Source organism: Kogia breviceps, chromosome 1 (assembly GCF_026419965.1).
Source record: "Kogia breviceps isolate mKogBre1 chromosome 1, mKogBre1 haplotype 1, whole genome shotgun sequence".
Classification (NCBI taxonomy): Eukaryota; Metazoa; Chordata; class Mammalia; order Artiodactyla; family Physeteridae; genus Kogia; species Kogia breviceps.
This window is the reverse complement of record NC_081310.1, coordinates 92,965,500-92,990,319: the sequence shown is the minus strand read 5'-3', so window position 1 is coordinate 92,990,319 and position 24,820 is coordinate 92,965,500. Positions and strand designations below refer to the sequence as shown.

Genomic DNA, 24,820 nt, shown 5'->3' with positions numbered 1-24,820 from the left:
CTAGCCAGTGGTATGCCCTTGCTCTTAAGGTAAAATCCAGCACCCTGAATAATCTGCCCGTTGTCCATTTTTCCATCATCAACTCATGCTATTCTTCTTCTTATATATCATGCTTTCTTCCTTGACTATAACTTACTCTCTACTACTACCTCATAGAATTTGCATATGCTGTTCCCTCTGCCTTGAATGCTCTTCCAATATCAATATATTAATATAACCTCTGTTCATCCTTCAGATGTCAACATAAATTTCCATTCCTTCCCACCTCCACCTCTTGATTTCCACAATACTAAACTAGGCTACTTTCATTATGTTATTTTGAAGCACCCTATCCTATTTTTTGTTTGTTTCTCTTTTTGGTGCTTTTTTAAAAATAGACTTTATTTTTTAGAGCAGTTTTAGGTACATAGCAAAATTAAGCAGAAGGTACAGAGAGTTCCCATATACTTCCTGCCCCTACACATGCACACCCTATAGTTTTTCATAATACATATTATAATCTATAATTATATAATTGATTTTAAAATTGTTTAACACCTTTCTCACTTAAGATAAAGTAAGATAGGGCTTCCCTGGTGGCGCAGTGGTTGAGAGTCTGCCTGCTGATGCAGGGGAAACGGGTTCGTGCCCCGGTCCGGGAGGATCCCACATGCCACGGAGCGGCTGGGCCCGTGAGCCATGGCCGCTGAGCCTGCGCATCCGGAGCCTGTGCTCCGCAACGGGAGAGGCCACAACAGTGAGAGGCCCGAGTACCGCAAAAAAAATTTAAAAAAAGATAAAGTAAGATAAAGTAAATGACCTTAAGATAAAGTAAGATAAAGTAAATGACCTGTCTCACGAGGACAGGTCATTTCTGTTTTGATCACCCAGGGCAAAAGACTCAAAAATTTGTTGCATAATTAAACAAATGTCTTGAAATTATACTTCTTTTCCTACATCCATTTTAGAGAAGAGCTAAAAATTAAAGACAAGGGCAAAAAGCCTAAGAAGAAGAGATGTATAGATAATCTGGAAATTAGAGAATTAACACACAATTAAACAAGAGTTGCTAAACAGAAAAAGAGAAAAGCATTAAAATAAAAAGGAAACTCACTCTGGAATTCTTAAGCTTCTGGACTGTATCTTTCATTTTTTCTTTATAGTTCTTAAGCTTCTCTGGAGAATCCACAATTTTTGTTTTCAAACTCTCTTGTACTTCTTTCAAAGAAACCACTGACAATTTTAGTTCATTCTGTTGAGAAAACATTTTTATATGTTAGATATAATAATAAAACTGGTGATTAGCCACTACAGTAATGGAAAAGAACAAAGAAATGGGTCTGTGTTTGTTGTAGTGGGGGTTAAATTAAATTTTGACCACATCACTCCCCTGCTTGATTGTTCACATTTGTCTGCAGGCCAAAGATCAGGCTCCTTAACACACTATTCAAGATCTTTCATTATGTAGCTCTTACTCTCCTTTCCAGTGTCATCTTCCACCGGCTTCCTACTATACTCTACAATCTGGTAATACAGTCAGTCTTATGTCTGGACAATTATAAGTGATCTCTCTCTGACAGTATGGTCCTCCTGAGTATCATCATCCCATTCCTGTACTGCAAGTGAGTTTCTATTAATCCTTGAAAATCCTGTTCCTACTTCCTCTGTATTCCTTCTATAAACAGTTATTGTACATGTGATACTATAACTATGTATTTAATATGTGTTTCTGAATTAACTGAGCAACCTGGGATTGTGAACAGTTATCTTTGCTTTCCCAGAACCCAATGAAAATAATAGCACTGAGAAGGTACTCAGTATACAGTTACTAAACTAAAACAAATTTTCTTCTCCTGAATTTCAAACCATTGGGGGAATTAAGATGAAGGGTATCTGAGAATTATCTTATATAACACAAATCCATTCCTATGAAAACAGAACAACAAAACAGCAACAAATGACTACATGCACCTATATCTGTGCATGTAACGGTGCAGAAAAAGGACTGGAAAAGTGTAACCTCTAGGTACAGCTGGCAGAGAGAAGAGGGCCTTTCATGTGTCTCTCTCTCTCCCTCTCTTTATATATGGATATGTGTGTTATCTGAGTATTTTACAATAGGAATGTATTACTATACATCTTGTATAATTTGCCTAAATTATTTCTAACTAAAAAATTTTAAAAAGTTCTTACCTTTTCATCAACTAACTCAGAGGCCAAAACTGAATGTTTGAAACAATATTATTTACTTTATTCTTAGAATTTAGCACACCACCACATTATCTACTCTTTTAATGCCCTACAAAATTAGAGATAATTTTCCTTACATTAGCATTGACTTTCATCAATTTTCTTCCCTTTACAAAAAGCCTAAATTTGCTATTTTAACTACAAAGTGATTTTGTTTTAATATAGATTTAAATGGGACAGAGAAATGAATAATAAAATTGAACCACAGTTAATACTACTCTGATGAAAACATCTGCCAATAAAAAATGACAGAAAAATAAGGAATATATTATACCAAAGTAAATTTCAGATAGCTATAAAGTATAAACATTAAAATAATAGGGGGAGTTCCCTGGTGGCACAGTGGTTAAGAATCCGCCTACCAATGCAGAGGACATGGGTTCGAGCCCTGGTCCGGGAAGATCCCACAAGCTGCGGAGGAACTGGGCCCATGTGCCACAACTACGGAGCCTGCGCTCTAGAGCCCGCAAGCCACAACTACTGAAGCCTGGATACCTAGAACCCATGTTCCACAACAAGAGAAGCCACCACAATGAGAAGCCTGTGCACTGCAATGAAGAGTAGCCTCCCGCTCGCCGCAACTAGAGAAAAGCCCACATGCAGCAACGAATACCCAACGTAGACAAAAATAAATAAATAAATAAATTTATTTTTAAAAACAAAAAAATAATAATAGGGAAATAATAAAAGTACAAGAGAAAATATGGAATTAAAAAAATGAGGAATGAGATAGGCCTTTCTATGTATAGAGTTAAACCCAAATATAGAATACTGTATCTATCAATTTTACTACATAAATACATAAACCTGCCAATAGGAAAAAATGATGAATTTGAAAGACAAATAGAGTTAATACCCCTAATTCATGGACTTTATAAAAAAAATGAAATAAACAAGGAACATAAACAGGTAATTCACAAAATAAGAAATAACAAATCACTGAATAAGGTGGTCTAAATCACTAAAAAAAAAAAAAAAAATCAAAATTAAAATGAGGTGTTTTTTTCTCCTATAAGAATGACAAAGATAAAAATTTTAAAAAAGTAAAAACATCCACTTTTGACAACAATGTAGGGAAAAGAATACTCTCATATTCTACTGGTAGAAGTGCAAATTGATATCTTTTTAGAAGTCAGTTTGGCAATGTGGGCCAAATTTAAATGTGATTCCCTTTAACCCAGAAATCCTACATTTAGGAATCTACTGTATGATAAAAAGCAGCCTGGCACAAATATACAGGTACATGTGTAGGTGTGTAACACACATGTGCTATTGTTCAATAGCAAAAAAATTAGAAGCAATGTGAATGTCTATCAATAGGACACTGAAACAATCTACATTAAGGTATATACATAGAATGCACAACTATATGCAGTTATTAAAATAATGAAGCTATATATTGACATAACTATTTAACTATATTGTAAAATGAAAAAAAAGCAGGTTTGAGACATGTAGAATATAATATTTATGTAGAATTATGCATATATGTGTATATTTGCACAGAGAAATGTAATCTATGACATGTATCTGATTGCGTGGTGAGCTTTCAGCTGATTTTCACTTCTGTCATACATTTTTGTGTTTCCATATTTTTTAAAACAATAGTCATCTATTATATTTAAATTGGAAAAAGTTAAATTAGTTTCACTTTAAGGGAAAAAGAGAGAAACTTTTAACAATAATAACACACAGTTAAAATACTCCTCCAAACAAAAGATTCAAACCTTAAATGCTAGTTAAATGAAAAGATGCTTACCAAACGCTTGGATTTCTCTGAAATATCTGACTTCTTTTGTGAATTTCCCTCTTGCAGCACTATCTAGGGAAAGAAGCCAACAATTGCTTTATGATTCAAAACAGATTTAAATTTAGTCAATGATTTTAATAAAATAAAAGTAAGAAAGGAGAGGAATTAAGTGGATTAGACCAGATAATCTCAAACTTTCTATTCATTATGACCCTAAGGCCAAAAGAAACACCTAACAGTTCCTTTATTAAGTAGTTAAATCCAAATAACTGAATAAGTATGTATGTCCTAATAACTCAGGAGCCCTCTGAAAAAGTAATACATACAAATTGAAAGAAAAAAACTATTTTTATTTTATTCTTAAACAGCCACAACTACTTCTAAATTGGATGTGTGTACTGCAAAAATTGGGCATTGCACAAATTCACACATCTTATAATCATTGGACACAGACAATTCTTATTTCCTGTGCACAATGATTTTCACATAGCACTTGCTTTTCGTCATGGCAAAAGCCAAAAACCCATGTTCACAAAGATACAAAAGGAAGGTAATGTGAGTTCATGTTGAAACTCTGAACTACCTTGAGCTAGAAAAGTTCAAGCAGTGTATGACAGATGCTGAATGTTGTTTCCCTTTAAAATTTAAAATATCCTGAAGCACCCTTGAGGGTTTGCTGCAGTATCCAGGGTGCCTCAACACACAGTTTGGAAACATCAGGTTTAGACACAGAAAAATCTTTAAAAATTCTAGTCAACAAGATAGCATATACCTTTGACAACATCAATAAATAATCATGGTTTGACCTGGACAACAGAAGTATATATCTGTTATAAGGTACACAAATGGACACAGTGATATACCCCATTTCATTAGTAATTGAAAGCAATGTGATCTTAGCTCCTCCACATCTACAAAAAAACTTTAAAAAAGTTTAAGGTGTCCAACAACAGATACCGTTTTTTGACGAAACTCTTGATTCAGCGATTGCTGCAGCTCCTGAATATCATCTGAAAGCTGCTTGAACTCCGCTTGCTCTTCAACTGGAACAGAACTGAACACAGCCAAATAAATTAAAATAACATATATCAAGTTCTTAACCTTGAAAGGCCAAAAACAGTCTCTGCCCTCCAATAACTGAAAAGAAAAAAACTATCTGCTTTCATGTTTATGAGTTCTCATTCTTCCAAATGACAGTAATTTAAAATCCATGACCTGGCTGGCCTCTACTACAAAGAGAAAATAAAAATCAAATGAGCTCCTTCAACTTCCTCCCACCAAATCTCTGTGTGGACTCATCTGCATACATACCTACCCTTTCTGACTCCACTCCTAATTTTTTTTTTTTTTTTTTTTTTTTTTTTTTTTTTGCGGTATGCGGGCCTCTCACTGTTGTGGCCTCTCCTGTTGCGGAGCGCAGGCTCCGGACGCGCAGGCTCAGCAGCCATGGCTCACGGGCCCAGCCGCTCCGCGGCACGTGGCATCTTCCCGGACCGGGGCACGAACCCGTGTCCCCTGCATCGGCAGGCGGACTCTCAACTACTGCGCCACCAGGGAAGCCCTCCACTCCTAATTTTAATGCTGATTCCTCCACCTCTGCTCTGGCTCTCATTTTCTCACATCTCTCTCCTGTATCACCCATTTCTTTTGCTCTACTAATGCTTCCTAACAGCACTTAACGCATGTTTCAGCCTCTTCCATATGAATGTTCTCAACTTTAGTTTTTAAAACATGGTGTAGAATTGTTACTTTAATTTTCATTTCCTTGAGTGCTATTTTTTTTTTTTAACATCTTTGAGTATAACTGTTTTACAATAGTGTGTTAGTTTCTCCTTTACAATCCTTGAGTGCTATTGAGTTCAACAATCTTTACATATTTTTAATTAGCTATTTGTACTTAATCCTCTGTAAATTCCCTGTTTATAGCCTTTGCCCATTTTTCCATTATCTTTTTCCTATCAGTTTGTAGGAGTTCTTTGTATATTAAGAATATTACATGGCATTTGTTATTAGAGATAGTAAGGCTTTGCGGCATATGTTGCAAATATTCTCTTCCAGTTTGTCATTTCTCTTTTGACTTGGTTTATGGTGAATTTACCATGTTAAATTTTAATATCTGCCTCCTACTCCCAGTCTTTTCAGCTTACTGCGGTCTCTAAAGGCAATTTATGCCAGGGCAGGCTAAAAAAGAGCTCTCACTTGAAACAGAAAAATCCAAAGACATCAACATATTAGAAGGGATAAAAAAATCCTTTTGTTCAAAATCAATATATATAAAGCCAAGAAATCATAACCCTTGAATGATTCCTTCTCCTATCTGACCTTTGAGTCAAAAAAACAAAACAAAACAGCAAACCTCTGTGGAAGGAATAAAAATTTTAACAGAATTAACTGATCTGAAGGAAAAAAGAGAATCCTGTCAGTTACTGCTCGCCTATGTAAGATAAATAGCACTAGATATAATTTAGGAGAGTAAGTTAATGGCTTTAAACATGTCTGGCTGATGCACTAACAACAAATAAGAAGTAAAAGAGTAAATTATGCACTAAAAGTTAGAAAGAAGAAAAGCTTGTTTTTCTTTTTCAAAAAAGGTAAACTTAAACACTCTACTATTTAATAAGGAATATAAAAGAGATGAAGTAGACTGTAGACTGTAAAATACTACTTACACTCATTTTGCATTTTGAAATCGCATTTATTTTATTTGTAAATCTCCTACTTACTCAAGTCTCTCCAATTTCATTATTGCCTCCTGGTGTGCAGTATTTAACTGCTGCATTTTGTCCACAGAAGATTTCTATTAAAGCAATTTTAACAATGTCATATTAGTGTTTTTCACCATAATCAGAGACATGTTTAAAAAAATATCTACCGGTACTGGCTACAAAATCCTTCCTCACTCTACAACTTTCACCATGAAAAATAAGAAATTTAAGAAAGAATTGGGCATTTACGACAAGTGACTTAGGAATTCCTTTACTTATTCAACACACAAATGTTGAGTTCTTACTGCAGTCAGGCCCTGTGCTAGGTATCAGGAATAATCCCCAAGAAGACTAACTTATAGTTCCTCGACTTAAGTAGTTCAGTCTCTTTGACGAGTCAGAAACACAAATATAAAACTACAAAACAACTTGTCATAGAACTGAATATACTGACATCCAATCCAACTTGGGCAATGGCTGGGAAGGTGTATCGCAGACGGTTCAAAGAAATGATAGATGTCTGAGCCATGTCTTAAAAAAATGAAGTGAAATTAGCCAAACAAAATTGTGTGTTTGTATGTGCCGGTACACACATCTGTACACTTTGGAGAGTATGTGATGTTTAGGTGGTATAAGCTGAACATGATTTGTACAAGGAAATATTTATCAACGTAGCTCTGTCACTAAAGGCCTAATTCTCTGGTATTACTCTGGTGCTTTTCTAAAAGCATGGTACCCTCAAACTGAGGACAGGTGGGAACAAATCACACAGATGACCCATAATCTTTCCAAATTCCCTAAACTGTTGATGAAATGAGTTTCTATCTGTTAAAGTGATTTACTTGAACTGAATCTTATAATGCAATGCTGAGTAAGCATGATAAATAGAACAAAACACCTAATTAGACCATTATTTAGAAAGCAAATATAAATGTCAAATATCTCAATTATTTAAAGAACACTACATTATCTATTAAACTTCAAAGAAAAGGAATGGGTTATCACTATTCTCTTCCCTTACATTTCCTAATAAAGGAAAAGGAGTCTCAGCTACAAAATTAAAACAAAAACCCCAGCTTCTCCCTAATGATACCAAATATAGAAGAAAATCTCATTCTGAGATCAGCTTACTAAAATCTGCAATTTCATATGAATATAATATTGATATGTAAATTTAATTCTGATGGCCATAAAACAATTAGGTATCTGTGACAACCATTTCAAAACAGATTAGTGGTGTACAAATGATGTTATTGACCTGGTATGTGACCGAAAAAATACACTTAAATCTTACATATTGCCAAAGAAACTCCATGTATGTCTCACGGCATGCTTCTCTGAAGTGAATAAAGTTGATAATGCCGCTTAAAAACCGACTTGTCCGTTTTGCCTCTAAAATAGAAAGAAAGACTCCTTAAATAAATCTTTGAAACAATATAATATAAAAGTGAAAATTTGGGCTTCCCTGGTGGTGTAGTGTTTGAGAGTCCGCCTGCCAATGCAGGGGACGCGGGTTCGTGCCCCGGTCCGGGAGGGTCCCACGTGCCGCGGAGCGGCTGGGTCCGTGAGCCATGGCCGCTGAGCCTGTGCTCCGCAGCGGGAGAGGCCACAACAGTGAGAGGCCCGCGTACCGCAAACAAACAAAAAAAAAGTGAAAATTTATCTTTTTCCACCATATATTCTGCTCATAGTTACAGAACAAAAATGTGTGTATGCTAATTAACCAAACTGAAGAACTTCTGCTCTAAATTGATGATCAGAATTATCTTAACCAAAAGAAAAAGCACTTTGACCATGAAAGAACAACAGAGACCAGATTTACTATCCCATCTCAAACAACCAGAAAACCAGACAAAATATATAAAACAACAAATTTTAGACAATGAACAATGAGCAATATAAAACAGCAATCCACAAGAGAAGTAAATGAGGTGAACCCTATTAATGAATGCACTAGCCCACCACTTAAGGGAATTTTCAGGCTGTACCCCAGGGAGGTAAAATATAAACAGAACTCATGGGTTTTTCTGAGTCATGAAGATAGAGTTTAGAGTTTGGAGAGACCAAAGCAACTATAATTTTTAGAGTCTGAAGAGGCCAAGGTAACTAGAATTTATAAAAACTCTATCTTCTTGATTCAGCCTTTGAATTCATTCAGCTTATAAATATATTCTATAACTATATTCTATTTGTTCAGTAAGGTAGAGAAAAGCATTAGCATTATAAGGAGAGAAAGGGAAAACCTGAATCAAATTTTACAATTGAAAAATAAAATACCTGAAATGAAAAATGCACTAGATAGGATTAAGAACAGATTAGACCTACAGATGAAAGGATTAGTGAAACTGAAGACATAGAAATAAAAGCTATCTAAAATGAAGGCCAGAGAGAAAAAAAATAATAGAGAACTTATGAACTGAGGGACAATATCAAGCAGCATAACAAATGTGTAATTGGGAGTCCTACAAAAAGGAATGGCAGGGCTTCCCTGGTGGCGCAGTGGTTGAGAGTCTGCCTGCTGATGCAGGGGACACGGGTTCGTGCCCCGGTCCAAGAAGATCCCACATGCCGCGGAGTGGCTAGGCCCGCGAGCCATGGCCACTGAGCCTGCGTGTCCGGAGCCTGTGCTCCGCAACAGGAGAGGCCACAGCAGTGAGAGGCCCATGTACCGCAAAAACAAAACAAAAAAAGGAATGGCAGAATAAACTTTTATAAAATAGCTAAACATTTTCCAAATTTGATAGAAACTATAAACATATCCAAGGAAGTGAGCAAATCTAAGTGGGGGTAAAAATATAAAATAAAATCCCCAAAGGCACATTATAATCAAATTGCTGAAAACGTGTGATAAAGAGAAAGTCTTATTAAAAACAGCCAGACAAGGACTTCCCTGGTGGCACAGTGGTTAAGAATCTGCCTGCCAATGCTGGGGACACAGGTTCGAGCCCTAGTCCAGGAAGATCCCACATGCCACGGAGCAACTAAGCCCGTGTGCCACAACTACTGAGCCTGCGCTCTACAGCCCATGAGCCACAATTACTGAGCCTGCGTGCTGCAACTACTGAAGCCTGCATACCTAGAGCCTGTGCTCCACAACAAGAAAAGCCACCACAGTGAGAATCCCACGCACCACAACGAAGAGTAGCCCCTGCTCGCCGCAACTTGAGAAAGCCCACGCACAGCAACGAAGACCCAATGCAGCCAAAAATTAAATAAATAAATAAATTTATTAAAAAAACAAACAAACAGCCAGAAATGAGGAGAACCAAGAGAGAATAACTCCAGGTTGAGTAAGCAAGTGGTTTAGATTATTAACTTTCATACAGAAACAGTTGATGATGCCTTGGACTCACATGACACAGGGAACTGGATGTGGCTCTAGAAAGGCTACATCCTTAGAGAAAAGGTAGATTAAAGAAAGAAAAATTTCTCATATCAGTGCAGGGAAATGACAAAGTTACTAGTGGCTCAGCCTTGTCTCTAGTAAGGAAATAGTCTCCTCTGAGAATTCTAAACCTTGGGCCCATTGCCATATGGGTTTTTGGTTTAAGTTAAACTATATATTTGATCCAAGAACTATCGAAATTAGGAATTAAGATAAAAAGTGGTCTTTAGCCAATGATAATCCTGGAGTAAGTTCCAAAAGCAAAAGATACCTCAGGAGGGATATGGCCTCAACCCCAGAAGCCAAAGAAGCACAGGACTATCCTGTTGAAGATGAGCTTAAATTTATAATCCAAAATGCACGTGTGCGTGTACACACGCACGTGCGCACACACACACAAAACCATCTATAATCACTCTGTGGGACACAGCTAAAGCAGGGCTAAAGGGAAATTTATTAGCACTAAACACCTATATTAGGAAAGAAGATCTCAAACTGATGGCCTCAGCTTCTAACCTTTAAAAAACTAGGAGAAAAAAAAAAAGAAGAGCAAACCCAAAGCAAGCATGAAAAAAAGAAGGAATAACAATAGCACAAAAACCAATAAACAGAAAACAGAAATAAAATACATAAAAATCAGTCAGACAAAAATCTAGTTCTTTTAAAAGCTCAACAAAATTGATAAACCTCTAGCCAGACTGATCAGGGAAAAATAAAAGAGTGAAAACACAGATTACTAATGTCAGAATGAGAGATGGGACATCACTACTAACCCCAAAGACTATTAAAATGATATGGGAAGGGCTTCCCTGGTGGCGCAGTGGTTGAGAGTCCTCCTGCCAATGCAAGGGACGCAGGTTCGTGCCCCGGTCTGGGAAGATCTCACATGCTGCGGAGCGGCTAGGCCCGTGAGCCATGGCCACTGAGCTTGTGCGTCTGGAGCCTGTGCTCTGCAACAGGAGAGGCCACAACAGTGAGAGGCCCGAGTACCGCAAAAAAAAAAAAAAAAAAAAAAAAAAAAAGATATGGGAAAAATTAGGAGCAACTTTATGTTAATACATTTGCCCATTTAAATGAAATGGATAAACTTCATTCAGTAGCTTTGGGAATAAACAAACAGCATAGCCCTTTATTTATTTTTTTAAAAATTGAATTATTAATTAATTTAAAACCTTCTCACAGAGAAAACTCCAGTCCCAGATGGATTTACTGGTGAATTCTACCAAACATTTAAGGAAGAAATAACACAAATTTTATAAAACTATTCCTGGAAATGAAAGAGGGAATCTTTCTAAGCTCATCCTAAGAGGCCAGCAATACCCTGATATCCAAAGTCTGTCACTGCAGTAAAATTACAAAAAAATTACAGACCAATAGCCCTCATGAACATCACCACAAAAACACAACAAAATATTAGCAAATCAAATCCAGCAATATATTAAAAAACATGATGTATCATAATCAAATGGGGTTCATCCTGAATACAAAGTTGGTTTAATGTTCAAAAATCAAACAATGTAATCCACTAGACTGAAAAAGAGAAACCACTTGATTTTCTCACTAGATGCAGAAAAGCAATTTAAAACAAGTCAATACCCATTCACGAAACAAACTAGGAATAAAAGTTGCTTACCCTGATAAAGGCATTCTAAGAAAATCCTAAAACTAACATTATACTTACTGGTGAAAGCCTAAATGCTTTCCCCTTAAGATCAGGAACAAGACAACAATGCCTGCTCTCACCATTTTAATTCAACATTACGCTAGAAGTCCTAACCACTGCAGAAGGAAAGAAAAATAACTAAAATACATCTAGACTGGAAAAGAAGTAAAACTGTCTTTGTTCTCAAACAATATGATTGTCCATGTAGAAAACCCTAAGGAATCTATTTTAAAGAATCTACTAGAAATAAGGTCAATATATAAAAATCAATTGTTTCTCTACATTAGCAATGACCAATAAATCAGAAATTTAAACTAAATGAAGTTTACAATATCACTTAAAATTGAAGTACTTAGGGATAAATTTATCAAAATGTCTATGACCTGTACTCTGAAAATTATAAAACATTGTTGTGAAAAATTAAAGACAACCTAAATAAATGGAGGGATATACACATGGATTAGAAGACCCAATATTATCAAGTTGTCAATTATCCCCCAAATGAACTATACATTCAAAGTAATCTCAGTCAAAATTCCAGTAGGCTATGGGGAGTGGAGGGGGGTTGAAAGTGACAGGCTGATTCTAAAATTTATATGGAAATACAAAAGACCAGAATAACTAAAACAATTTTGAAAAAGTGAACAAAGTTGCAGGACTTCCACTGCTTGATTTCAAGACTTACTATAGAGCTAAAGTAATCAAGGTAGTATGGTTGGTGTAAAGACAGACATATAGATCAATGGAGCAAAGAGTGAAGCCAGAAATACTCATATATATATATGATCATTGACTTTTTAAAACAGAATTCTTAGAGCACTTTAGTTCACAGAAAACTTGAGCAGACAGTAGTTTCCATATACGCTATGTCCCTGTACACACACAGCCTACTCCACTATCAACATCCCCCACCTGAGTGGTATATCTGTTACAAAAGATGATCCTACACTGACACATCATTATCAGTCAAAGACCATAGTTCACATTAGGGTTCACTCTTGGAGCTGCACATTCTATGGGTTTTGACAAATGTATAATGACACGTATCCACCATTACAGTATCATATACAATAGTTTCACTGCCCTAAAAATCCTCTGTGCCCTGGCTATCCATTCTTCCCTCCCCCCAGTTCCTGGCAAACAATGATCTTTGTACTATCTTCATAAGTTCTGCCTTTTCCAGACTCTCATAGCTGGAATGGTACTGTAAATAGCCTTTGCAGATTGATTTCTTACACTTAGTAATATGCATTTAAGATTCCTGCATGTCTTTTCATTGCTTGATAGCTCATTTCTTTATAGCACTGAATATATTCCCCTGTCTTGATGTAGTTCATCCATTCACCTACTGAAGGACATCTTGGATACTTCTAAATTTTGGCAATTATGAATAAAGGTGCAACAAATATCTGTTTGCAGGTTTTTGTGTGGACATGAGCTTTCAACACGTTTTGGGTAAATACCAAGGAGCATGACTACTGGATCATACAGTAAGAATACATTTAGTCTTGTAAGAAACTGAAAAGTGTCTTCCAACATCACTATACCATTTTGCATTCCCACAAGCAGTGAATGAGAGTTCTTGTTACTCCATATCCTCATGAGCATTTGGTATTGTCAGTATTTTAGATTTTTGCCATTCTAATAGATGTACAGTGGTTAATCAATTACTTTTGACCAAAGTGCCAGGGTAATTCAATGGGGAATGGATAATCTTTTCAAAGAGTGGTACTAGAATAATTTTATAACCATATGCATAAAGGAAAAAAAATGAACCTTGACCTTTGCCTCAGATGATATACAAAAATTCAGGCATTAAACAATAATAGCTGAAAGTACAATACGCTTACAGCAAAATATAGGATAAAGTTTAGCCAAATAAATCCTTGACGCCAAGATTTCTTGGTAGAACACACAAAAATAGTTTTATGAATGACAAAAGAAAAACAATGATCAATTAGAATATACAAAATTGAAATATATTTTGCTTTGAAAAGACACAGTTATGAAATTAAAAAGGCAAGCAACAGACCAAGAGAAGATATTTTCATAACACATACCTGATAAACTACTTGTTTCCAAAATATCTGAAGAAGCCTTCCAATTCAATTTAATTTTTAAAAAGTAGGTAAATGATTCAAATAGACACTTCACCAAAGACATATGGATAGCAAATAAGCATAAGAAAATATGCTCATTATTATCAAGTCATCAGGGAGATGTGAATTAACCATGAGATACAACTAGACAGCCTCTAGCATGTCAAATTAAAAACCTACAATATCAAGTCCAGGGAGGATGTGGAGCAATTGAAACTATCACATATTGCTAGTGGTAATGCACTAGCTTCATGATATAGCCACTTTGAAGAACAGTTTGGCAGTTTCTTACAAAGTTAAGCATATACGTACGACATGAACCAGAATTTCTACTTCCAGTATTTACCCAGAGAAATGAAAACATGCGAAAACAAAGATTTGTACACTAATGTTCACAGCAACTTTATTCACAATGGCCAAAAATTGGAAACAATTCAAATGTCTATCAACTGGACAATGGACAAACAAATTGTGGTATATACTTATGATACACTACTATTCCAAAATAAAAGAAACAAAGTACTAGTAAATGCAACAACATGGACAAATCTCAAAAGCATTATGCTAAGTTAAAGAAGCCAGACACAAAAGACTACAGACTATATGCTTTCATGTACATGAGGTTCTGAAAAGTCAAAAAATTATAGTGATAAAAAGCAGATCAGTGATTGCTGGTAAAAGGGGGTGACCAAAGGAAACTGACTTCAAAGGGATGTGAGGGAACTTTGAGGGGTCATGATTGTGGCACTGGTTATATAACTGTATATATTTGTTAAGATTTATTCAATTATGCATTTAAAATTGGTGAACTTTTGTGTAAATTATATGTCAATAAACAACAACAACAAAAAGGAGGAGATCCAAAAGAGGATAAAAAACAAAGTTTTACATAGCACACCAAATATCTTCCAATATAAGATAACCCGATATATAAATACAAAAGGGTCAAATGAATAAACGGACACAAAGTTAGGAGAATTTTACATTTTAATATAATATCATGACTATTATCAGTACTAAAAGGTACTTTCTTCATGGTAAAAAGTAATTACTATATTTAATAAAACTGGTATAATTAACCCACTATGCAACATCATAGCCTGCATATTATTTGTATTCATATTCTCAAATTTACAGGACATTTTTCAAATGTAAGGAGTTAAGAAAAACTAATCAGAAAAACAGCTTTTCTGTGGCTTTACAAAGGAAAAATTTCCAATAATAGGATATGAAAAAATTCATTCTCGAGAATCAGATATACTTTCTAAATCCAAGTTCCTTGAAGTCTTTTCTCTTTTTTTTTCACATTTATTGATGGAAAGGTAAAATGTTAGATTGAAGCCAAACATTAAAAATTGTTTTAAATTTTCACTTACTTGGATATAGAATATCAGCAATCTCGAAGTCATTCACCCGACAGATGGGCAGAAATGAGTCCCTTGAAGATAAAGTGGAGCAAGCATATTGAAAAGTGTACTGTGAATTACATACTAAGCCAAAGGGCATAAACATCTTATTTTCAAAAAGATTTCTGGATATATTTCTCAATGTCAAAGGACCAAGTCAGAAGTCTACTACAAGATATAATCCTACAGCACTGAAATCTAATTTTTCTGTATATTACACAAATATTCATGTAATACCAAGGCATCGTTATAGATTCTAATAAACAACCCACACTCTGAGGTACTAGGACTCTCTAAGAATGCAAAACCCTCCAACAGTTTTAGACTCACAATATCTTAATACATCATTTGAATGAACTGAAGGTGCCACAGGTGGAGGCAGTTAGTTGTGTTTGCTGAAAGTGTACAATTTTGGATATTTATGGGATGGAGTGGAAAGAAAAATAGTAGAAATTCCCTCTCAAAGAAAATCATGTCTTTAAGAAAGCTGAATGTAATGTAAATATGAATGTGGACTAAGAAAATAATGACTCTTTACTCACAAATGAATAAACAGATTGCTGACTGGTAAGAAGCCTTCCATTATATGTGGATACATGACTTCAGAGTTCACTGGCATCTAAATGTAATAAACCAGAAAATCTAAGTTATACATTGATTAGACAAAATGAGAAAAATCTTCAACCTCAAGAAATCTTAATCATAGATTACAATCAAAATATATTAACTTATTATCATTAATTTAAAACAAGCAAACAATACAGATCCTGGCACAAAACTAGAGTTGTCATTAAAATTAATAATACTAGGTTCACAGTCAGTGCTCAATAAAGACTTTTTAAATGAACTAAAAAATAAAGGGGTTATACTCCAATAAAGATGTTAAAAAAAATAAATATAGGGGTAATGGTTAGCATTTACTAAATATCAGGTACTATGCTAAGCATTTTCAATATATTCTTTCTTAATTTTTATAACCACAGTAGGACAGAGTACTATCCCTATTTTATAGACAAAGAAACTAAGCTTTAGCAAGGTTTCATAGCAAGTAAGTGACAAACCCTTAGATTTTTAAATAATATATAATATTGGTGAGACTCTACAGATATTACATTTTTGTACATCTTCAGATGATGCCCTGATGATTTAACAACAACAGCAAAAAGATTAAGAAAAATAATCTTCCTACCAGAAATAACTAATTTTCTAAAAGCTCAATTGCCTTATTTCAATTGTTTTCAATCTTAGTACATATCTCCTACTCTAATTTGGGAGTCCTTCCTGAGAAGAGAACAGTATCTGTAAAGACTTTGTTGTTGCTTACTATAGTCTCTGAAGACAAACTGTACATCTGTCAACTGCATAGCATCAATAACTTGTGTCATTTAGGTCTTTAGTAATAGTTTTCATCTTACTAAAGCTATCAGTATAGGCCATTATTATGCCTAAGATTCCCGTGTACCGTGTAAGTGACATTAATTTTAAATAAGCCTTGATTTTGTTAAAAATAAAGTCAAGAACTTCCCATCCTGAAAACCAGTACTCAATGAGAGCACGAGAAATGCAGCTAAAACCATAATTTTGCCTCATCTTAAACTCACCATGTAAAAATGCTCCAGTCGAATTCCATATACTATCTGTAAAGCTCTCATGTAGATCATATGCAAGACTTCAGGCTAAATAGAAAAATAACTTTTAATACTCTGTTGTACCACTATCACCATTACTGTCCAATATTATAGTAAATGGATACAAAGAAGAAAAGAGTGATAACATTATTCCATTCTCCTTGAAATATTTCTTAATTTTTCCAAATTTTAAAACATCTTATATACTTATCAGTTTGCTCACATGTGATAAGTGTCAATAAGATCAGTTGTTTAAGCTTATATACAGAATGTTAGCAAGCATCTTCAAATCCAGTCCAGGCAATCTATCCACATTAGGGAATGGAAGATGGGTTAGTCTTTCAAAACAGGTTGTCAGACATATGACAAAAATAATGAGGGTGTATTTTTTTAAAAAGAACATGGGAAACCTTGTTTGATGCCTCAGATGTTAAGGTTAAGATGCCTTAGCTGTTAGAATGACTACTATGAGCCAGGAGGTATAAATTTAATAGGATAGTATGGGATTTTTAACTTTTATCTTCTAAATCAGTGGTTCCCAAATGCTGGCCTATAGAACCTGTTCTCATCCATATACAAGTTCATTTATTCTGAGATTATTTGTTCTATTTTAAAGAATTAAAGAGGCATCAATATCAAAAAGTTTAATTTCTACATCATTAAACGAGGTTTTATTATGTTATCACTTCAAGATGAACACAAGAAACTGGAAGGAGACTTTGGGATTTTCTGTGACACATGAATAGTTCTTTTTTGCATTTAATAACTAAAGATATCAAGAACAGTGTCTGTCAAAACAAGTCAATTCCTCCTTGGGGCATAATGCAAGAAAATTAATCTGTAAGCTTCCAAAGACTGTTTCTAAGCGCTTTTTCTGATTGGCAACCACTTGGAGTTAAGTTCCTTCAAGCTTTACCAATAAATGATACCCTCAGACCACTACTCCGATAATAACAAGTTGAATATACTTTAATATGCCTATGGTTTAGAAGCTTTTTTTTCAGGGTGGGGGGAGAAAACAACCATATTAAAGATCTGAATTCCTAATGGGAATGTAGAAGTTGCTCCACATATAAACTTAATGTTATTGCAAAATTATACTAGGTAAGAGAGTTTCTCTGGATTAAAATAACTAGCCTATATCAAATAGTAATATACATGCCTTTCTCCACATTCTATAGACCTAGTAGTTTAATTTCTTTTCAAATAACATTAACCACATGCAAACACAACTACATTTTACCTTGGGATTTGGAGAAAGATCATTCTTGGAGAGGTTTTTACCATCAGCTCCTGTTAAGATTTTGTTTCGAATATGAACCACAATTTCACCTGCATTATATCTGGGGAAAGACAAAGTTTCCATCTTGGGAGTCTTCTGTTAGTCTGAAGGAATTGAAAACAAAGATCAGAAACATGGCACAACTAGCAGTTTCAATTATCTAGAAGCTGATAAATATAAGGACAAAATTAACAACCCAAGGTTGAACTATATTCATAGTAGTGTTAACTACCTTCAAATCATCAAACATCCTAGTAAGATAACATTAAAGACAAATATATATATATATATATATATATATATATATATATATATATATATATATCTCCTAAAATAACTTTTATTCTAAAGCAACACAGTCATTTTCTAGTTCTCCTAATGCTGTTTTCTTTCATATGGGAAAGAAGACAGGTTGAACAGACAGATGAGAAACTTCTTTAAATCTGGGGGGCACAGAGTTTAATAAGATCTATCCTGAGAATTAATCCTCAAAGTAAGATACATAGGCAACACTATCAGCAGAATCTATACACAGACAACAGCAAAACAGCATAAATACTAAAACTGTACTCTGATTTAACATTCTATTCAATGTACACACACTGAGATGATTAATAAGGTTTGAGATGTAAGTAGGAACAGAGAGAAAAAAACAACAACTGTAATTGGCAGGAATTCCAATCACTAGAGTGAGAACTTGAAAAATAAAATAAAATAAAACAAAAAAACCACTTCCCCTAATGTCCTTAGATAGTAAAATATTCGCACCTGTGTTCTCCTAGAGCAGTAGTTCTCACAACTTTGGAGACACTTTTGGTTGTCAGGACGCTACTGGAATCTGGCGGGTAGCAGGCCCAGCATGTTGCTAAACATCCTGCAATGCATAAGGGGGCCAATCAACAGCGAAGAATTATTCAGTTCAAAATGTCAATAATGCTGAGGTTAAGAAATCCTACTCTACATCTAGCACTGAACTCTGTTATAATACTTGCCACAGTGTTTTGTGATAATGTTTACAGAACTCTGGCACTGCATTGTGAGCCAACAGTAAGCTAAGACACTTTAATTTTCTCCATATCTCTAGCTATGCCTAACAGAATAGCAATAGTAACAGTAGTAGTAGAAGCAGCAGCAACAGAAGCCACTTTCCCCACCACTCAGTTAACAATACTTGGTTCATTACTTATGGATCTCCTACTCTCTAGGGAAGCAGTGTGATGCCAGAGATCCAAAGTGAATACACTCACTTTTGCAACAAACTGAAATGACCCACAATTCTGGAAATCTATTTCTTTAGGCTCCTAATGTTTCTCCAAATGTTAGGGTTAAAAGGCAGCTTTGGCAACTTAAACCACTGACAAATGCAGGAAGCCATTCTAAAAGATGATTAACAAATAACTTCTCAGTTCTGCTTAAACACTTGCAAACTTCACAGAATTCACTGTCTCAAGGAAACTTTCTGTCTACCTTAGTATGTCTCTAATAATTAGATAACTCTCTCTCATACTGTGAAGAAATATGTTTGTTGTAACTCTTACCTTCTGGTCCTACTTCTAGTCATTGCAACTACATAGAATATATTAATCCTTGTTTTTATGACTCCAGTTTCAAAAACGTGAAGAAAGCTATCATATCTCTGCTTAGCCCTGTCTTGTCTAAGGTAAGTATAATTTAAGAATAGCCACTCCTTTTATGACTTTGTTTTAGAAAGTTTACCATCCTACTCACTTTCCTCTAAAACTGTTTTGTCAATGTCTTCTTAAAGTGTAATGCTCAAATTGAATACAATACTCCAGATATGGTCTGCTTAGGGCAGAATATCAACACAGTTGATGATGGTCACTGCTGATCTTGTGCTACTATAACACTTACTGACAAATATATATATATATATGTGTGTGTGATTGACTGAAACTCCGAGAACTTCTTCAGCATAGCCCACTTCTCCATGACTTCTTACACGACTTCGTAGCCAACAAGCCAGGACTTCTTCATGTTCTTTTTACATAATTGATTATTTGAACCTTAAGCAAGGATCTGCACTTCCTATTATTGAATTTCCCATTATTCCTATTTCCTATTATTGAATTTTGTAATTTGCATTTCCTATCATTGAATTTCCTATTATTCCTATTTCCTATTATTGAATTTCATAATTCCAAACTTTCCTTCTACAGCCAGAATCTTTTTGGATCCAGATTCTGACACCTCATATATTATATGTCCTTTTCAACATAAATATGCATTCTATATTTTCACCTAAGTCATAGATTTAAAAATCATCAATTGCCCAAAGACTGCAGAAAAAGTCAACTTTCCAAAACAAACTATATCTGGATCAGAGATGATCACAATAGAGAAAGAGGTGTAAAATATCTTAATTAATTATTATCGCACATCCCTCTCTTCTAAAGTCTTGCACACTGTGCTATCAGATGAATCTGTATAGAACACCAAATGCATCATGTAACATCTTTACAAAAATACTTTAATTACTCATCCTACCCACCACATCAAATAACCTAATGAATTTTCTGTTACAAGTTAGTCTCCTTCAAGATGTTTCCCAAACTTCCAATGTTTCCTTTTGGAACCACCTCCCATATCCAATTCTATCTTTCTTTGATAGTACAACTTCAGTTCCAATTCATTCACGTGTGTGCGTAGAGAGGGAGGGAGAGCTGGACAGAGGAGAGGGAGAGAAAAGGACAGAAGGGAGAAAGGGGGAGAGAGGCCTTCCAATACAGTTTGAGCTCTGGTGGGATAAAGTATATAAATGACCTAGTATATGTACAGTGACCTACAGATCACCTACCAAGTAGCAGGCATAAATGACCTAGTATATGTACAGTGACCTACAGATCACCTACCAAGTAGCAGGCATTTACTACTAATTACCCCTCCGTTCCTCATTTATTTGCAACACCACGATCCTGTGCACAGTAGGTACTGAAAGAATACCGATTAAATTCCAGACACGTCATTTTTCTAAAATAAACTAGATCGTGGAAATCAAAATCCCAGGAAGCAGAGGCTAAACAAAAGCAAAGAGAAAAGACTCTCAACATCAAAAATTTAAGTAAAAAGTTTCCTGAACTCATTTAGGGAAAATGATCGTGCCAGGCATGCAAAGCGCCATGCATACACCGCTCTCTTCCTCTGACTTTTGGATTAAGTATGATATTTTTGCCTTTTGATTTCTGGGTTTGACTTTGGTTAAGCGATGTTTGAGCAATGGAGACTTGTCTACAAAGACAGTGGACCAGCATCTGCACCCCCATAACCTTCTAAAATAACTGGGTTAAAAATATACAAATACAAGATTTAACTGACCAGCTGCACCTCAAGTTTCTTTTCCCGTAGTCTATGCTGTACCAGCAAACACCCATTCGTTTCGTAGGAACTGGGCTCAGGTTGTTTGGGGGACTAAAATCCAATAAACACGACCTATGAGCTTTCCCCCACCTCCCAAGGGCTGGCTTCTCCAGCCTCCTCCCAAGCTCTGAGCGTAACGAAAACACTGCCAGGCTCCGCGTCCGGGCTCCGGCCGGCTGCTCCGGAGCGAGAGGGCACACTCAGTCTCGCCTCCTCTTTCCGCGACTGTCTGTTTGCGCTCACCTACCGCACCAGCCGCCCACAGGAAGGATGCGAGTCCGCGGAGTAGTTACGGGCGAACTCAAAAATCAGCAAACACGGACCGTTATCACTTTTCAAACCTGCCGCCTCCTACTGGAACTCCCGCCCCGTTCCGCCCCGCCCACTTCCTGCTCTCCGCCGCGCCGGGTGCCGGTTGGGCTCAATAGACACGAGACGGCTGGTGCTGGAGTTGCGAGAGAGGACGCCGGCCTCCGAGCGGATCTATTTTTCGCGGAGTTGGCGTCTAGTCGGATCTAAATTCCGCAGGAAATGGAAGCGCCGCGGTTTGGGGGAGGAGTCTGGGGCTGATACGAAGTTCCGTGAGACCTTTGAACAGTTTTGGCGTCCGAGGTGAAGAGCGAAAGTGAGTAAGGGGTTTCTGGAGACGCGCTAAACTCAAGGTGACAAGGGAAGGACGACGTGGGGCTCTCAATAGGGCAGGGTAAGTCACAGAGTCTCAGAGTAATAACACCGATATTTTTTGAGCGTTGATTGAGACGCCAGGTTCTGTGTTGGATGCTTATAGGCTCATTTAGGCTTCATTAAAAAGGGAAAGGGGGCTAATAGATACCATCATCAAATGAGGGATTAAATCAGGGAGATTGTGCAACTGGCCCAAAGCTGTGCGCAGTAGTTCACAAGTAGCATAACCAGGATTTGGACACAGATCATCTGATTCTGCGTTGGTGAGCCCAACTTCAAGAGGTGGGAGCAGTCTTAGCAGTTCATCTGGTCAAATCCTTTCACATTTACAGGCAAGAAACCTGGGGCTCAAAAGTGATTTGTTTCCACTTCTATAGTAAGTGGCACTATCTAGTGTAGAACCCGTGTCCTTTGTTTTCCCTCCCTTCATTCATCCCTCTACAGGAGCAAGGCACTCCCGGTGCTAACAACATTGAACTGTTCCCCAAATTTGCACGTCCCCGAGTGAGTTGTATTCTTCACATGATGCGTGGCACTTCATACATGATCACAAGTCTGGGTCTTGCAGCAGAAGGTACGACTGGCCTAATTGTCGGGGGTGGGGGGGAACCATTTAGTTGTATTATGGCTTGGAGCTCTAGAAGCCGTAATAGGACTTGCTTCTGACTGCAGCATTCAGTATTATCTAGTGAGGGTGGTGTATTGGATGGGAAGTCTGCCCTGAATCAAGTGAAAAATAATACTGGGAAGACTATTGAAAGTACACAAATTCTGGTGCTTTGTTGTAGGGGGGTGGTGGAGGCTATACCTATTGATATAGAAATTTATACCGATTTGAAATAAAAATACATTTCATATTCATTAGTTTAGGGCTTCCTTTTCCCTTTTGTATGTCCATTTACTGATGTAATTCTCAAAAGTCAGAATCTAGTAAAACTCAAAAGTGAGTTAGAAAATCGAGTTTTTAAACAATACTTGGAGTGAGGAGAGGAGAGAAAAAAGACCTTTCTCATTGGCACTTACCAAATCAAACTGATTACTAGTGCATGCACATACTCCACTAGGCGGTATCTTCTTAGAGGCAGGGTAAAGGACCATAGCTAGCACAATCGCTGAGAGCTCAGCTCTTGAGTCAGAAAGAGCTGGGTTTAAATCCCTCATCACGGGGCTTCCCTGGTGGTGCAGTGGTTAAGAATCCGCCTGCCAACACAGGGGACACTGGTTCGAGCCCTGGTCCAGGAAGATCCCACATGCCGCAGAGCAACTAAGGCTATGCGCCACAGCTACTGAGCCTACGCTCTAGAGCACGTGAGCCATGACTGCTGAGCTCGCAGTGCCACAACTACTGAAGCCCGCGCACCTAGAGCCTGTGCTCCCCAACAAGAGAAGCAACCACAATGAAAAGCCCGCGCACTGCAACGAAGAGTAGCCCCTGTTCACTGCAACTAGAGAAAGCCCACTCGCAGCAACGAAGACCCAATGCAGCCAAAAAACAAACAAACGAACAAAAAAATCCCTCATAACACTGTTTACTATTTGTATGGACTCAGGCAAGTTGTTTAACCTAACTAAACTGGTTTCTGCATCGTTAAAGTAGCAATAATATCTTATTTATAGGGTGTCATGAAGATTAAATGGATTCATTCATGTAAAGTGTCTGGCAGAATTGTATGCACTCGATAAGTATTACCTGTTATTTTGACTATTATTATTTATACATTGTCCTAGTAAAATATCTTGCAAACGGTAAGTGCTCGACAAATGCCTGCACCATTGTTAAGAGTCCAGACAAGGAAAGAGTGACCTATATGTAAACCAAGAATAGAATGGATGTACAAAGTGATGTACAACAGGTTGTTGGTCTGCAGCTTCAGCTCACTCCCAGTTCTTGACACTACTTTATCATTTGTCAGTTCCCTGTCTTATAACTTGCAGTGATTTCTCATAACTACCTCCATCCTCAGCTTCAACTTCTCTTTTTATTCGAAGGTGACTAGAGTAGTGTAAAAGATATTTTTCAAGCACTTAACACACATTCACATGCATCGGCGACCTTTATGCCAGTTTCTTTTCTAATTTTAATTCCATGTTCCTTTTCTAGATTGCACTTTAAATCCTGGATGACAGACCTGTAAGGACTGAGCAGACCTTTGGCTGACAAGATGGGATGCTCAGTGAGACTATGGCAGCCTGCAGCTAGGACTTTATCTTTAATTCACGTGGCGGTCCTGTGGTAGCTAGTGCTTTTGGTTAAAATTTTTTTAAGTGACAAGAATTCCAAATTGTTGTTTCTGCTTTGTTTTAAGTGGGTCAGTGAGGATGAACAGTTGATTCACTTCGTCTAGTGTGGTAAGAATAGATGAAATAGTCAGACTGGGTCTTACACCCTCCTTGCCATCAAGCACCCACTTATTTGAATATAGAGATTTCCCAGGGGCCACAGACATTTCCAGCAACCTTGTTCCCAGTTAATAGAGAAAATTCAAGCCATCATGCAACATATTCCTTAACTTCCTGCCCACCCATTTCCCTTACCACCACATTTATCTGTCTCTCTCTTATTGATCTCAGAAGATGAATAGTGCCTACTCCTCCTGTGCTATTGATCAGTGCC

General features: G+C 36.6%; 1 protein-coding gene and 1 long non-coding RNA gene across 5 annotated transcripts in view; one reads left to right on the top strand and one right to left on the bottom strand.

Moving 5' to 3' along the window:
- The window catches only part of NUF2 (NUF2 component of NDC80 kinetochore complex), a 34,356-nt gene extending 12,332 nt beyond the window's left edge, over positions 1–22,024 (bottom strand). The window contains exons 1-11 of one of the 3 annotated variants that reach the window (XM_067040087.1): positions 21,766–22,024; positions 18,916–19,021; positions 18,109–18,251; positions 16,839–16,913; positions 15,780–15,856; positions 15,208–15,269; positions 7,979–8,076; positions 6,703–6,776; positions 4,937–5,033; positions 3,989–4,051; positions 1,094–1,231 (exon numbers count right to left, since the gene is read on the bottom strand). In XM_067040087.1, the coding sequence (XP_066896188.1) occupies positions 1,094–1,231; positions 3,989–4,051; positions 4,937–5,033; positions 6,703–6,776; positions 7,979–8,076; positions 15,208–15,269; positions 15,780–15,856; positions 16,839–16,913; positions 18,109–18,231 (807 nt within the window). In that variant the 5' untranslated portion in view covers positions 18,232–18,251; positions 18,916–19,021; positions 21,766–22,024. Of the gene's footprint in view, positions 1–1,093; positions 1,232–3,988; positions 4,052–4,936; positions 5,034–6,702; positions 6,777–7,978; positions 8,077–15,207; positions 15,270–15,779; positions 15,857–16,838; positions 16,914–18,108; positions 18,252–18,915; positions 19,022–21,480; positions 21,574–21,765 lie in introns of those variants that run through there. The other 2 variants (XM_059042375.2, XM_067040093.1) reach the window with 2 other exon arrangements.
- LOC131743596 (uncharacterized) overlaps positions 21,979–24,820 on the top strand; it is a 68,174-nt gene continuing 65,332 nt past the window's right edge. For both annotated transcript variants that reach the window (XR_010841716.1, XR_010841717.1), the window contains exons 1-2: positions 21,979–22,225; positions 22,651–22,780. This is a non-coding gene — a long non-coding RNA (uncharacterized lncRNA). The remainder of the gene's footprint in view (positions 22,226–22,650; positions 22,781–24,820) is intronic.